Source organism: Pristis pectinata, chromosome 11 (assembly GCF_009764475.1).
Source record: "Pristis pectinata isolate sPriPec2 chromosome 11, sPriPec2.1.pri, whole genome shotgun sequence".
NCBI classification, from domain to species: domain Eukaryota; kingdom Metazoa; phylum Chordata; class Chondrichthyes; order Rhinopristiformes; family Pristidae; genus Pristis; species Pristis pectinata.
In genome coordinates, this window is record NC_067415.1 from 1,773,050 (window position 1) to 1,786,085 (window position 13,036).

Consider the following 13,036-nt stretch of genomic DNA (forward strand, 5'->3'; position numbering starts at 1 on the left):
CGTTTCCAGCACCAATGCAGCATGCCCACAACTTCCTAACCCGTACGTCTTTGCAATGTGGGAGGAAACCGGAGCACCCGGAGGAAACCCACGCAGTCACGGGGAGAAGGTACAAACTCCTTACGGACAGCGGCGGGAATTGAACCCGGGTCGCTGGCGCTGTAATAGCGTCACGCTAATCGCTAGGCAAAGGTTCTGAGGAGATGGGTGCATTACGATGGTCCAATTACAGATGAACAGGGAGTGTGGGGTGGGAGGCATCTATTTTCCACTTTTCTCTTCTACCACCATCCCTTCTGGTGTTTAATCACTCCCGTCTTCCACCCAACCACAAACCTTCTGTCCTGAAACCCTGCCTCCTCTGCATCCTAAGGAGATAAAAAGGTTCAGATGAGGAAGGAACCACTGACCTGTGTCCCGGGGGTGCACAGAACTCAGCGTAGTATTTGATCTTTGGCTCTGTGCCGCTGACCCGGAGCGTGGCCACACATCCATTCAGGAAGGTGAAGGTGATCATCTGGCTGCTTTTACTCACTGGCAGCACCTGGCAGGGAAACCAACAGGCTGTAAGTCTGGTCAGCAGAGCACAGCACACATGCAGTGTCACCCTACAATGTGAGCAGCTGTTGTATACTGTAGAATGGAGTGAACACAAGTAGACCATTCGGCCCCACATGCCTGCTCCACCATTTAATAAGATCATGACTGATCTTTTACCTCAGCACCACTTCCCTGCACCAGCTCATACCCCTCAGCTCCCTGAATAACCAAACATCCATCAATCTGTCTAGAATATACTCAGTGACTGAGCACCCACAGCTCTTCACTATCCTTCATCATTCAGCACCATCATTGGCTCCTTGTTAGTGTAGTGGTTAGTATCCCCACCTGTCACGCTAGATAGCAGGGTTCAATTCCCCAACAGGAAGTCGATTACTGATGGGTGACCTGATAGAGAAGTTTATAAAATTATGAGAGACACAGATAAGTAGACAGTCCAAATCTTTTTGCCCAGGGTAGAAATGTCGAATACTAGAGGACATGTATTTAAGGTGAGGGGGGAAAGTTTAAAGTGGATGTGTGGGACAAGTCTTTTTTTTAAAACAGAGGGTGGTGGGTGCCTGGAACAGGCTGCCAAGTGTGGGGGTGAAGGCAGAGGCAGACACGATAGTGGTGTTTAAGAGGCTGTTAGATAGATACATGAATATGCAGGGGATGGAGGGATGTGGATCCTGTGCAGGCAGAAGGGATTAGTTTAATTTGGCATCGTGCTTGGCAGAGATGAGGAATATTTTCACCCAGAGAATAGAACAGAGAAGGGTCTGTTCCTGTGCTGTACTGTTCTGTGTTCTACTCTCTGGGTGAAAATATTCCTTCTCATCTGTGTCCCAAATGACCAACCCCTTGTTCTGAGGATTTCACGTCTGAAGAGGTTCAGGTTCTACCAAACACGGACTGGAACACCGGATTTGGAGTCCAGAGCGCTGACCATAACATCATGGGTCTCAAGCGAACAGGGATCAAACAGTGTGAAATACACACATCACTGCAGGAGTACGTGGTCTCCTCCTAACCCAGTTCTCGTCACTTCACTGAATTCTGCATGTGCAATGATGTGACGTGAATAGTTGGTGTCAGGATTGTACATGAGAGTGAGAATGACGATGTGTGAATGTGATATGCCAGTGTTAGGAACATTCTTGCAAGTGTGAGAATGCGAGAGCCAGGGGTGCATGTGCAGGAGGCAGGGAGCAAGGGTCCACACGTGCGTGGAAGTTGTGCAGCAGGAGCAACGCAGAGCGGGTGCATCTGTACCTGAAATACAGACAGCGAGAAAGAATTACGATCCTGTAAAAACAAGCTTCCTAACCACAGCCCTGACAGGAGTCATTACCCAAACCAAAGCCCCCAAAAACACCTGAAATTATTGCCTGCAATCCAACTCCTGCATCTGTTGTTAAACAAAGCCCAGGCCTAAACTTGTCTCTGCATTGTGCCCTAGTAAATCTGTGTTTTTAAATGAAGATTAAACACAAAAGCAATTGTGCAATTTGTTGTGGGATCATTAATCCTTTCCACTCAGTAACGAAGGTTGAAATCACCCTGCAAAATTGGGCTTGAAAGTTTCTGTTTTTATATTTGATTCAGTGCACGGGTGTTTATTCAGTCATAATAATTATTTGGCTAAACCTAGTATTTTTGGATATTAAAAAAACCTTTAGGAGAAGGTATGAACTTTGGCCGTCTGTAGTAAATTATAATAAACATTAGTAGTGACAATAAATAATCCCAGCCATCCCACAGTCGTTTATTGCTGTGCACATTTTTACCGGTTCTGGTTTTGGCCCCACTCCCCATTCCCCTCCCTTGCCGGACATACCCAGACCCATCAGGCATTGTGACCACAAACAAGTTCAATTAATCAGTTGCCTATGTGCAACATTCACATTTTAAAAGTCACCTATCTTAAAAGAAAATTGAATAGTTGACACATAATACACAGGACAATTTCTTTTTTCAAGTGGTTGTTTGGGAGTAGAGGGGTGGGAAGGGGAGGTTTTGGCTGTCATCAGAATATACAGAAAAATTCAAGCCTTATGTATAAACTGAAGATAGAAAGCTAGTGTCTCCTTGTCCTATCCTGGGCTACTCCTGTGCTCAACTAAGCTCTGATGCAAGAATTATCATTTTTCCACTTTTTCCATCATCTGTGGCCCTTTGCTACCCCCCACTTATCACCTCCCAGCCTGTCACTATTCCCCCCTCCCCTCCTCCTTATGCACATCACCCATGCTCACCTGAATTCACCTATCGCTCGCTCCCCCCTTCCCCTCATCTTTATACCGGCCATCTCCCCTCTACTCTTTCAGTCCAGGGGAAGGGTCTCGACGCTAAATGTCAATTGTCCAATTCCCTTCACAGACGCTGCCTGACCTGCTGAGTTCCTCCAGCAGCTTGCGTGTTGCTCCAGATTCCAGCATCTGCCGTCTCTGGGGTCTCCAGTTGGCTTTATACACTCAAGTTTACAAAAGCTCAGTCACCTTTGTCGTTCCTGCCTATTTTGGCTCCTTGCACTACAAGCTTCTGAACTGAGAACACATTACATCAGCCTGGAATCACAGCTCCACAGCACTTCTCTCCTGTGGCACTCAATGTAATAGCCACAGACACAACGTACTGATGTGGATGAATGGAGAGGATATTACAGACTGTGAAAGTTACAGACACCTATTGGTGTTGGGAGCCATAAGCTGAGGTACAGCTCTTGAGCAAGGTTTTAGGCAGTGCAGGTACAGAGAGCCAAATTAAATCTTGAATATATAATCTGAAGGCAAACCTTAGCCCATGGAAATGACCTTGACTTTTCCAGGTCATAATAAGTTAAAACAAACTCGGCACCATCTCTCGTGCCAAATCAAATCCATGTGTGCTTTGTCATTGCAAGCCTTTGGTTCATGGGACTTGCCAAGAGATCAGTGCTTGCTCCGTCCCAGTCATTAAAGGTCCTGAGCATGCACAGAGGCTCTGCCCCTGACTGGATGGTACCTGCTGAGTTACCCAATGTCAAGCAGAGGATTAGACAATCACAGGAGACACGCGAGACTGCAGATGTTGGAATCTGCAGCAAAAGGTAATCACGATTCCAGAGTCAGGAGGCCAGACGGCCTTGTCCCGCGCTGTAACCATTGAGAGTTCATGCAGCACATGACTGGCCTTTCAGCCCACTTCATCCATGCTGGAAAAGCACAAAGAGAGCGAGCTAAATAAGAATCCTTATTCCTGATGAGAAGCTCCCAGTTGAGGAGTGGGAAAGAAAAGGGAGGTGGTGTGTGTTTGGGGGAACAATAGAGACGGAACACTACATTAAAAGGTTAATGGAATCAAGGAAAGCGGAGTCAGTGCCAGGAGCCGGGGTCAGTGCAGGAAAGTAGTGCAAAGGTAGAAGATCAGCCACGATCTTATCGACTGGCAGGAGGCACAATGGGCTGAATGGCCTCCTCCTGGTCCTACTTCCTACGTTCTTATGAAGAACAAAAGGCAATGGGAAACAGGAGAACAAAAGTCATGGATAAGGCTGTTACTAACCATGCATGATGCCCTTCATTATAAAATAGCTGCTAACACACAGTCATCAGGTTCTCCAAAGCTGCCAGCACCATGGATATACACCTCGATGTGATCTAGGGCCTTGAGAGTCATCTGATTCTAACTTACATCGAACACTACAGCACAGTACAGGCCCTTCAGCCCACAATGTTGTGCTGACATTTTATCCTGCTCTAAGATCCATCTAATCCTTCCCTCCCACATAGCCCTCCACTTCTCTATCGTTCATGAGTCTATCTAAGAGTCTCTTAAGTGTCCCTAATGTATCTGCCCCCACAACCTCTGCCAGCAGTGTGTTCCACACACCCACCACTCTCTGTGTAAAAAAACTTACCCCTGACATCCCCCTTATACCTTCCTCCAATCACCTTAAAATTATGTCCCCTCGTGTTAGCCATTGTCACCCTGGGAAAAAGTGTCTGACTGTCCACTCAATCTATGCCTCTTATCATCTTGTACACCTCTATCAAGTCACCTCTCATCCTCCTTCTCTCTAAAGATAAAAGCCCCAGCTCACTCAACCTATCCTCATAAAACATGCTCTCCAATCCAGGCAACATCCTGGTAAATCTCCTCTGCACCCTCTCTAAAGCTTCCACATCCTTCCTAAAACAAGATGACCAGAATTGAACACAATACTCCAAGTGTGGTCTAACCAGAGTTCTATGGAGCTGCAATGTTACCTCAGGCTCTTGAACTCAATCCCCCGACTAATGAAGGCCAACGCACCATATGCCTTCTTAACCACCCTATCAACCTGCGCGGCAGCCTTGAGGGATCTATGGACGTGGACCCCAAGATCCCTCTGTTCCTCCACACTGCTAAGAGTCCTGCCATTAACCTTGTATTCTGCCTTCAAATTCGATCTCCTGAAGTGTATCACTTCACACACATCCGGGGTGAACTCCATCTGCCACTTCTCAGCCCAGCTCTGCATTCTATCAATATCGTAATTTACAGCAACCTTCTACACTATCCACAACACCACCAACTTTTCTATCATCAGCAAACTTACTAATCCACCCTTCCACATCCTCATCCAAATCATTTATAAAAATCACAAAGAGCAGGGGTCCCAGAACAGATCCCTGCAGAACACCACTGGTCACCGACCTCCAGGCAGAATACTCTCCATCTACCACCACCCTCTGTCTTCTATGGCCGAGCCAATCCTGAATCCACACAGCCAAGTTTCCCTGGATCCCATGCCTCCTGACTTTCTGAATAAGCCTTCCATGAGGAACCTTATCAAACGCCCTACTAAGATCTATGTACACCACATCCACTGCTCTACCTTCATCAATGTGCTTTGTCACATCCTCAAAGAATTCAATCAGGCTCGTGAGGCACGACCTGCCCCTCTCAAAGCCGTGCTGACTGTCCCTAATCAGCCCATGCTTCTCCAAATGTAGGAGGCGGCACCTGGACTTATCCAGCTTACAAAACTGATACAAATTACTACTTGGAAACAGATGACAGGTGAAGTATGAGAAAAGGTTTAACCTTACCGACTTTTTATTTGGCTGGCTGCTATCAAATCCTGTGGTTACATCCCTTACATGCAAAATTTCAAATGGGCCACAGAGACAGGGATATTGATTTTCTGTTTCATAGTTCCGAAGTCGATCAAAAATTCTCCTAATTGTCGCAGGGTCGTAGCATTTAAAGTAGGATGTCCTTGAGATGTGATAACCATACCTAAACATAGAAGGTGAACACCAATTTCTGGTTACAAGTTTCCAAGCATCTAGAGTACAAGCCCAAACGTGCAGCTAGTTTCTCACTTGCTCCATTTCATGGCCTTAATGGTGAGGAATACTGGTGTTGGGATACAGGAATCCAAAATTGGCAATCTGTCCTCAAATTAGGGCCTGGTCTCTCTGCATCATCCCAATAACACACCTCAATCTTTACAAAGAGCACTTTTGTTTTTACGGGGTTAAACCTTCTGTTCCCCCACACCACATCAAAGGAGTCAGTGGCTGAGCCAGAAAAAAAAGATTTCACTCAGATGGTGTACTAGGTTCTGATGAAGTGTAGAGTCATAAGCCACAGAAACAGGCCCTTCGGCCCAACTCGTCCATGCTGACTGTGTTGCCCAGTGAGCTAGTCCCATCTGCCTGCGTTTGGCCCAGAGCCCTCTAAACCTCTCCTATCCATGGACTTATCTAGGTGGCTTTTAAATGCTGCTAATGTTCCTGCCTCAACTACTATTTCTGGCAGCTCATTCCAAATACACACCACCCTTTGTGTGGTGAAGCTGCCCCTGGTGACCCTTATAAATCTCTCGCCTCTGGTCATAAACCTCTGCCCTCTTGTTTTAGCACCCCTTTGACCTGAGATATTAACTGTTTCTCTTTCCACAGATGCTGCCAACATTTCCTACTTTTGTTTGGGATCTCCAGAACCTGCAGTGAGGCCAGTGTTTATTTCAGATCAGGGTTTTTTTTAAGACAGCATTCATGCCATCAACTGGAGCTGGTGTAGAAATGAACGTTAGCATTTCTAATGCAACGTTTAAACAATAGAGAAAATGGCTCAGTATCAGAGGCATGAACACATAATGACAGGAAAGGCTACACCGCAAGAAGATGGAGCCTATCTCAATACCAAATAGGCACTACTTACGTTCTGTAAATATTATTCAACTGCTCGACTATGGTGAGGCTCCTGCTTTCCAGATACGCTGCCATTTCTGCCACCACTACAGCTGCACTCACCCCATCCTTATCAAACATCAGGGTGCCACACATGAACCCTAATGGAACAAGAGCAAAGGCAAATTATCTGAGAATGTGAACAGTACGGGTGTGGAGAGCAGTACAGCATGTCCACCAGAAGACAGACTTACATGAAACAGCACACTTTAAGTATTGAAGCTGACAAGTCCAACACAGTTTTACCAAACCTACAATGTAGAGATGTTCATGCAAATTGGACTCTCACATATAAAGAACTTACTCTCACACACACACACACAACACAAGAACAAAACAGATTACAGCTGTCCATACATATTTGTAACAGTCAGCAGTAACATCACAGCAGGAATTTAATCTTGGAGTTCAGATGTTTATATTTCTTGGTTTGCATAGGATTAATTACTTCTTTAGAGCTGCTGCGCAGAACACCAGCTCTGCAACTCACACACAGCAGTACCACATTTAGCAGGAATGAGTCCAGAACAGTCACAGGCCGTGGCTGTCTGTTTCTACTCAAGTATTGGGAGACAAAATGCAAAGAGTGGCTCACCAATGGATTCTTCAAATGCAAACAGCACCTCTTTCCCACTTTGCAGCAGCTCATCAATTCGGTTTCCAATCCACTTAAACCCCGGCAAAGTTTCCTGAAACAAAACCAGTGCCACAGTTAGTGTCAAGTAAACAAACCGTCTTTCAGAGTGGTCCAAATGGAATGAAAAATACAGCAAGCGAGTGCGGCAGAAGCTACATTCTGCCTGGCTGCAGCCTGCAGGAACTACATTGGAAAACTATTAATCCATACGGTGTTGATTTAAGCACAGTACGGTTTGATAGGAATGAAGGCCCCAATCATACAATGACACAGCACAGAAGGCCATTCAACCCATTAGTCAGTCACAGACTGGTACAGCACAGAAATGGGCCCTTCAGCCCACCACGAACATGCCAACCTTTTTGCCCATCTACACTAACCCCATTTGCCCGCATCCTTCGATACATTGTCTATTCAAGTGTCTGTTTAAATATCTCTTAAATGTAGTTTTTGAATCTGATTCCACCACCATCTCTGGCAGCACATTCCAGATATCAACCCCTCTTTGTGCAAAAAAAACTTACCCCTCAGATCCCCTTTAAATCCCCTTCCTCTCACCTTAAACCTGTGCCCTCTTGTTTTTGGTATCCCTACCATGGGAAAAAAATTCTGATTATCGACTCTATCTATGCCTCCCATAATATAAACTTCTATCAGATCACTTCTCAGTTTCCTTTGCTCCAGAGAAAACAAGCCCAGCCTATCCAATCTCTCCCCCTAACTAAAGCCCTCCAATCTATACAATATCCTGGTGAATCTCCTCTGCACTCTCTCCAGCGTGATCACATCCTTCCAGGCCACCAGTACTGCACACAGTGCTCCAAGAGCAGCCTAACCAGTGTTCTGTAAAGTTGCGACATAACATCCCAAATCTTATGCGTCTTCTTCACCACCCTATCGACCTGTGCCACAACTTTCAGGGAACTATGGACTTGGACCCCTGGATTCCCCTCTTCATCAACTTTCCTTCGTGCCCTCCTTTCTATTTATACAGCAGGGTAACAGACCCTTCCAGCCCAATGAGCCCACACCGCCCAATTACACCCATGTTAACCTACTAATCCATATGTCTTTGGAACGTGGGAGGAAACTGGAGCACCCGGAGGAAACCCACGCAGACACGGGGAGAACGTACAAACTCCTTACAGACAGTGGCTGGAACTAAACCCCTGGTGCTGTAATAGCGTCACGCTAACCACTACGCTACTGTACCACCCTAGTTACTGTGTTAAAGCTAACGGCTAAATGGGATATTGATAGCACAGACAAGAAGCCGGACAAGTTCCAGGAGACAGAGGGAAATGGTCATTTCTTGGCCTGGAAAAGAGTGTACAGTGGCACTCCCCAGGGGTTGATATTAGAGCCTTTGCTTTTTTTTGATCTGTATTAATCATTTGGACTTGGTGGTGCAAGCGTATTAATTCTTAATTTGTGAACTGTGAAGATTAACAGGCTGGTGAAATGGGCAGATGTACGGCACATGAAGTTTAATGTGGAGAAATGCAAGCTGATGCATTTTGGTTGACAAAATGAAGAGAGAATAAGGATACTGTTCTAAAAGGGGAGCAGGAGCAGAGGGTCCTAGGGGTGTGGGAACACAGATCATTGGAAGTGGCAGGGCAGGTTAAGAACATGGTAAACAAGGCATGCAGAGTTCTCAGCTTTATCAACAGAGGATATAAAAGCAGGGCAGTCATACTGAACTGGTCTGGCCTGTTTAATTCTGGTCACCACGTTATGGGAAGGATATGAATTCATTACAGAGGTATAATTAAGTTTTTGGCTGTAAAGCAGGATGTAAATCAGATAGGAAGTTGGGCGGAGCACTGGCAGATGGAACTTAATCCTGACTCATGAAATGTTATGCATTTTGGGAAGTCAAATAGAGGTAGGATATATATAGTACATGGTAGTGGCAACAAAGGTTGATAGGGTGGTGAAGAAGGCATATGGCATGCTTACCTTCATAGGTCAGAGCACGGAATATAAAAGCTGGGATGTTGTGTTGCAACTTTACAAAACAGTGGTTAGACTGGACTTTGAGTGGTTGCGCTGGAGAGAGTGCAGAGTAGCAGCGCTGGTGTGTTGCCTGAATTGGATGACATTGTGGGGAGAGATGGATAGGCTGGATTTGTTTCCTTTGAAGCAAAGGAGGCTGAGGGTGATTTGATAGAGGTATATGAAATTAGTATATAGGGTAGATAGTGAGAATCTTTATCCCCTGGTAGGAGTATCAAAAACTAGAGGGCATAGGTTTAAGGTGGGAGGAAGAAGTTATAAAGCAGATTTGAGGGGAAAAGGTTTTTTTTTCCCCCCCACGTAGAAGGTAGTTGATATTTGGAACGCGCTGCCAGAGGTGGCAGTGGAATCAGGTACAATCATTACGTTTAAGAGACCTTTAGACAAGCACCTAACTAGGCATAGAAGGATACAGACCAGGTGTGGCAAATGGGATTAGTGTAGAGGGACAAAAGGTTGGCATTGACCTGGTGGACTGAGGGGCCCACTTCTGTGATGCACAACTTTCTCTCTGCAAAATGGATAGTGCTCACTGATGGGACCCCATTTGGACTACTGTGTTCAGTTTTAGGAAGAATATTGAGAACTTGGAGTGGGATCAGAAACTTACTAGAATGATTCAGGCAGGTTGCCATTGAGCCTAGGATAAAGTTCAAGCATCACTCCTTATGTTAGATGCAGTTGCTGCTTTGCTTTCCTGTGCTTGCTACAGATGAGAGATTGCCAGGACATTCACTGCATTCAATGGCAGGCACTTCACCAACCCTTCATACACCCCCTCCCTTTATACAAACCTATTAACTGTCTGCATTCTATTATTCAGATCCATTTATCTATTATTCTCTTTAATCTGATGAACAGGTACAAGAGAAATGTTCCTGGATTGAATGATTGGTTAGAGCTTTGCAATAAGAATTTTGCTAAGCTCTAGATTATGCACAGAGGGAAGTGAAGTTGCAATGGTTCCAAAGATGGGTAAAAAAATAGCACTGGCTAAAGCCTCTGCCAGCTCTTCTGCACAGACAGATCTGTAAAGAGAGGTCCTTTGGTAGCATGCAAAGTTTGCTTTGCATCACGATAATCAGATTTCATCATCCTGCTTGGCACCCAACATAGAATCATAGAATAGTACAGAACAATACAGGCCCTTCGGCCCACAATGTTGTGCCGACCTTTAAACCTCACCTAAGACTATCTAACCCCTTCCTCCCACATATCCCTCTATTCTAAATTCCTCCATATGTTTATCTAGCAATATCTTGAATTTGACCAATGTACCTGCCTCCACCACCGCCCCAGGCAGCGCATTCCATGCCCCAACCACTCTCTGGGTAAAGAACCTCCCTCTGATATCTCCCTTGAACTTCCCACCCATTACTTTAAAGCCATGCATCTTTGACAGTGTAGGATTTTTAGTCTTGATCATATCAGGGATACAATATTTTGAGAGATACGAGAGAAAACTAGCAGGTTGCATGCAATGTGAGCCAGAATTTAAGGTATTTCTTTATTCTATAATTTTTCTGAAATTAGTTTTGTAGCAGAAAGCATTAAAGGGCCCGAACTATAGGGCTTTCACCACTGCTTTTTCACTAACAGCCTAAAGCAGAATCCTGCAGACACTGGAAGTCTGACATAAAACAGAAATAACTGGAAATACTCAGCAGGTCAGCGAGCATCTGTGAAAAGATCATCAATTTAACTGTTACCTGTTCCAGAGGAAGTAGTAGAGGCAGGTATGATAACAACATTTAAAAGACATTTGGACAGGTACATTGATAGGAAAGGTTTAGAGGGATACAGGCAAAATGCAGGCAAATGGGGACTAGCTTAGATGGGAATCTTGGTCAGCACAGACCAGATGGGCCAAAGGGCCAGATTCTGTGCTGCATGACTCTACAACTCTCTGTAGACAGTGCCTGAGGGGCTGGGTACTTGCAATATTTTGTGCTTGATTTCCATTCTGCCATTGTACCTTGTTTTCTTTCACTCTAGGTGAGAGAAAGGTTGGAACAGATCCCACTGAGGCATCACATTTCAAGCTAGGGTTTCACTATCTCATGTCTGCTGCTTGCCACTGGCAGGATGGATATGCCCCTGCTAACAGTGGATCGCAAATACATGAGCTCGTTGTCCTCTGACATTACTGACAGATGCTTCAGGTTTATTTGACTGCTTTGACAGGTGGAGTATTTTAAAGATAATGTTTTGATTTTTCTGTGAGTTGTTTAAACAATTTAACTCCATGAAGCCAACACTTTGAGGCCCTGCAGAGTGAACCGGGCAGCTCAGACGTTATTTACGCCACTGAGTGGGTAACAATGTGGGATAATTCTCAACAATCTCAGTCACTGGCCCAGAACAGTATAAGGGAAGACCCTGCACAAGCAGCTCCCTTTTCACCAGCTGCTGCACTGGAGGTACCACAAACAGCACTGGAATGGACTTGGGTCCGTTTACTCCCACCAACCGTCGTCCCATTGGTGACTTGGATTGTCCGATGGACAGTACTATAGTAACAGTTTTAGCCATGTACATTAATTTCCATAGTGAATGGCCTGCACACAAATGAGCCAACGTACTTGGAGTCACATGGTCACAAGAGTTCTTCAGCACGGAAACAGACCCTTCAGCCCAACTGATCCATGCCAACCAAGATGCCCATCTAAAAGCCAGTCCCATTTCCCATGTTTGGCCCATATCCCTCTAAACCTTTCCCATCCATGTACATGTCCAAATGACTTTTAAATGTTGTTATTGTACCTGCCTCAACCGTCTGGCAGCTCGTTCCATACACGTACCACCCTCGGTGTGGTAAAGTTGCCCCTCTAGTTCTGATTAAATCTTTACCCTCTCACCTTGAACCTGTGCCCTCTAGTTCTTGATTCCCCAACCCTGGGAAAAATACAGTGTTCAGAACATAGAACATTACAGCACAGCACAGGCCCTTCGGCCCACGATGTTATGCCGACATTTTATCCTGCTCTAAGATAAGAACATAAAACATAGAAAAACTACAGCACAATTCAGGCCCTTTGGCCCACAAAGCTGTGCCGAACAGGTCCCTACCCTAGAAATTACTAGGCTTACCCACAACCCTCTATTTTACTCAGCTCCATGTACCTATCTAACAGCCTCTTGAAAGACCCTATCGTATCCGCCTCCACCACCGTTTCCAGCAGATCTATCTAACCCTTCCCTCCCACACAGCCCTCCATTTCTCTATCATTTATGTGTCTATCTAAGAGTCTCTTAAATATCCCTAATGTATCTGCCCCCACAACCTCTGCCGGCAGTGCGTTCCATGTGCCCACCACTCTGTTTAAAAAACTTACCCCTGACATCCCCCTTATACCTTCCTCCAATCACCTTAAAATTATGGCCCCTCATGTTAGCCATTTTCGCCCTGGAAAAAAGTCTCTGACTGTCCACTCAATCTATGCCTCATCATCGGTAAATCTCTATCAAGTCACCTCTCATCCTTCTCTCCAAAGAGAAAGCCCTAGCTCACTCAACCTATCCTCATAAGACATGCTCTCCAATCCAGGCAGCATCTTGGTAAATCTCCCCTGCACCTTCTCTAAAGCTTCCACATCCTTCCTGTAATGAGGCGACC

The 13,036-nt window shown here is 45.4% G+C and overlaps 1 protein-coding gene across 4 annotated transcripts in view; it reads right to left on the reverse strand.

The window, feature by feature from the left end:
• Nucleotides 1-13,036, reverse strand: part of pgm2l1 (phosphoglucomutase 2-like 1) — a 96,947-nt gene that overhangs the window by 5,906 nt on the left and 78,005 nt on the right. For all 4 annotated transcript variants that reach the window (XM_052025899.1, XM_052025898.1, XM_052025896.1 and 1 more), the window contains exons 10-13: nucleotides 7,360-7,453; nucleotides 6,736-6,865; nucleotides 5,616-5,805; nucleotides 411-544 (exon numbers count right to left, since the gene is read on the reverse strand). In XM_052025899.1, the coding sequence (XP_051881859.1) occupies nucleotides 411-544; nucleotides 5,616-5,805; nucleotides 6,736-6,865; nucleotides 7,360-7,453 (548 nt within the window). The remainder of the gene's footprint in view (nucleotides 1-410; nucleotides 545-5,615; nucleotides 5,806-6,735; nucleotides 6,866-7,359; nucleotides 7,454-13,036) is intronic.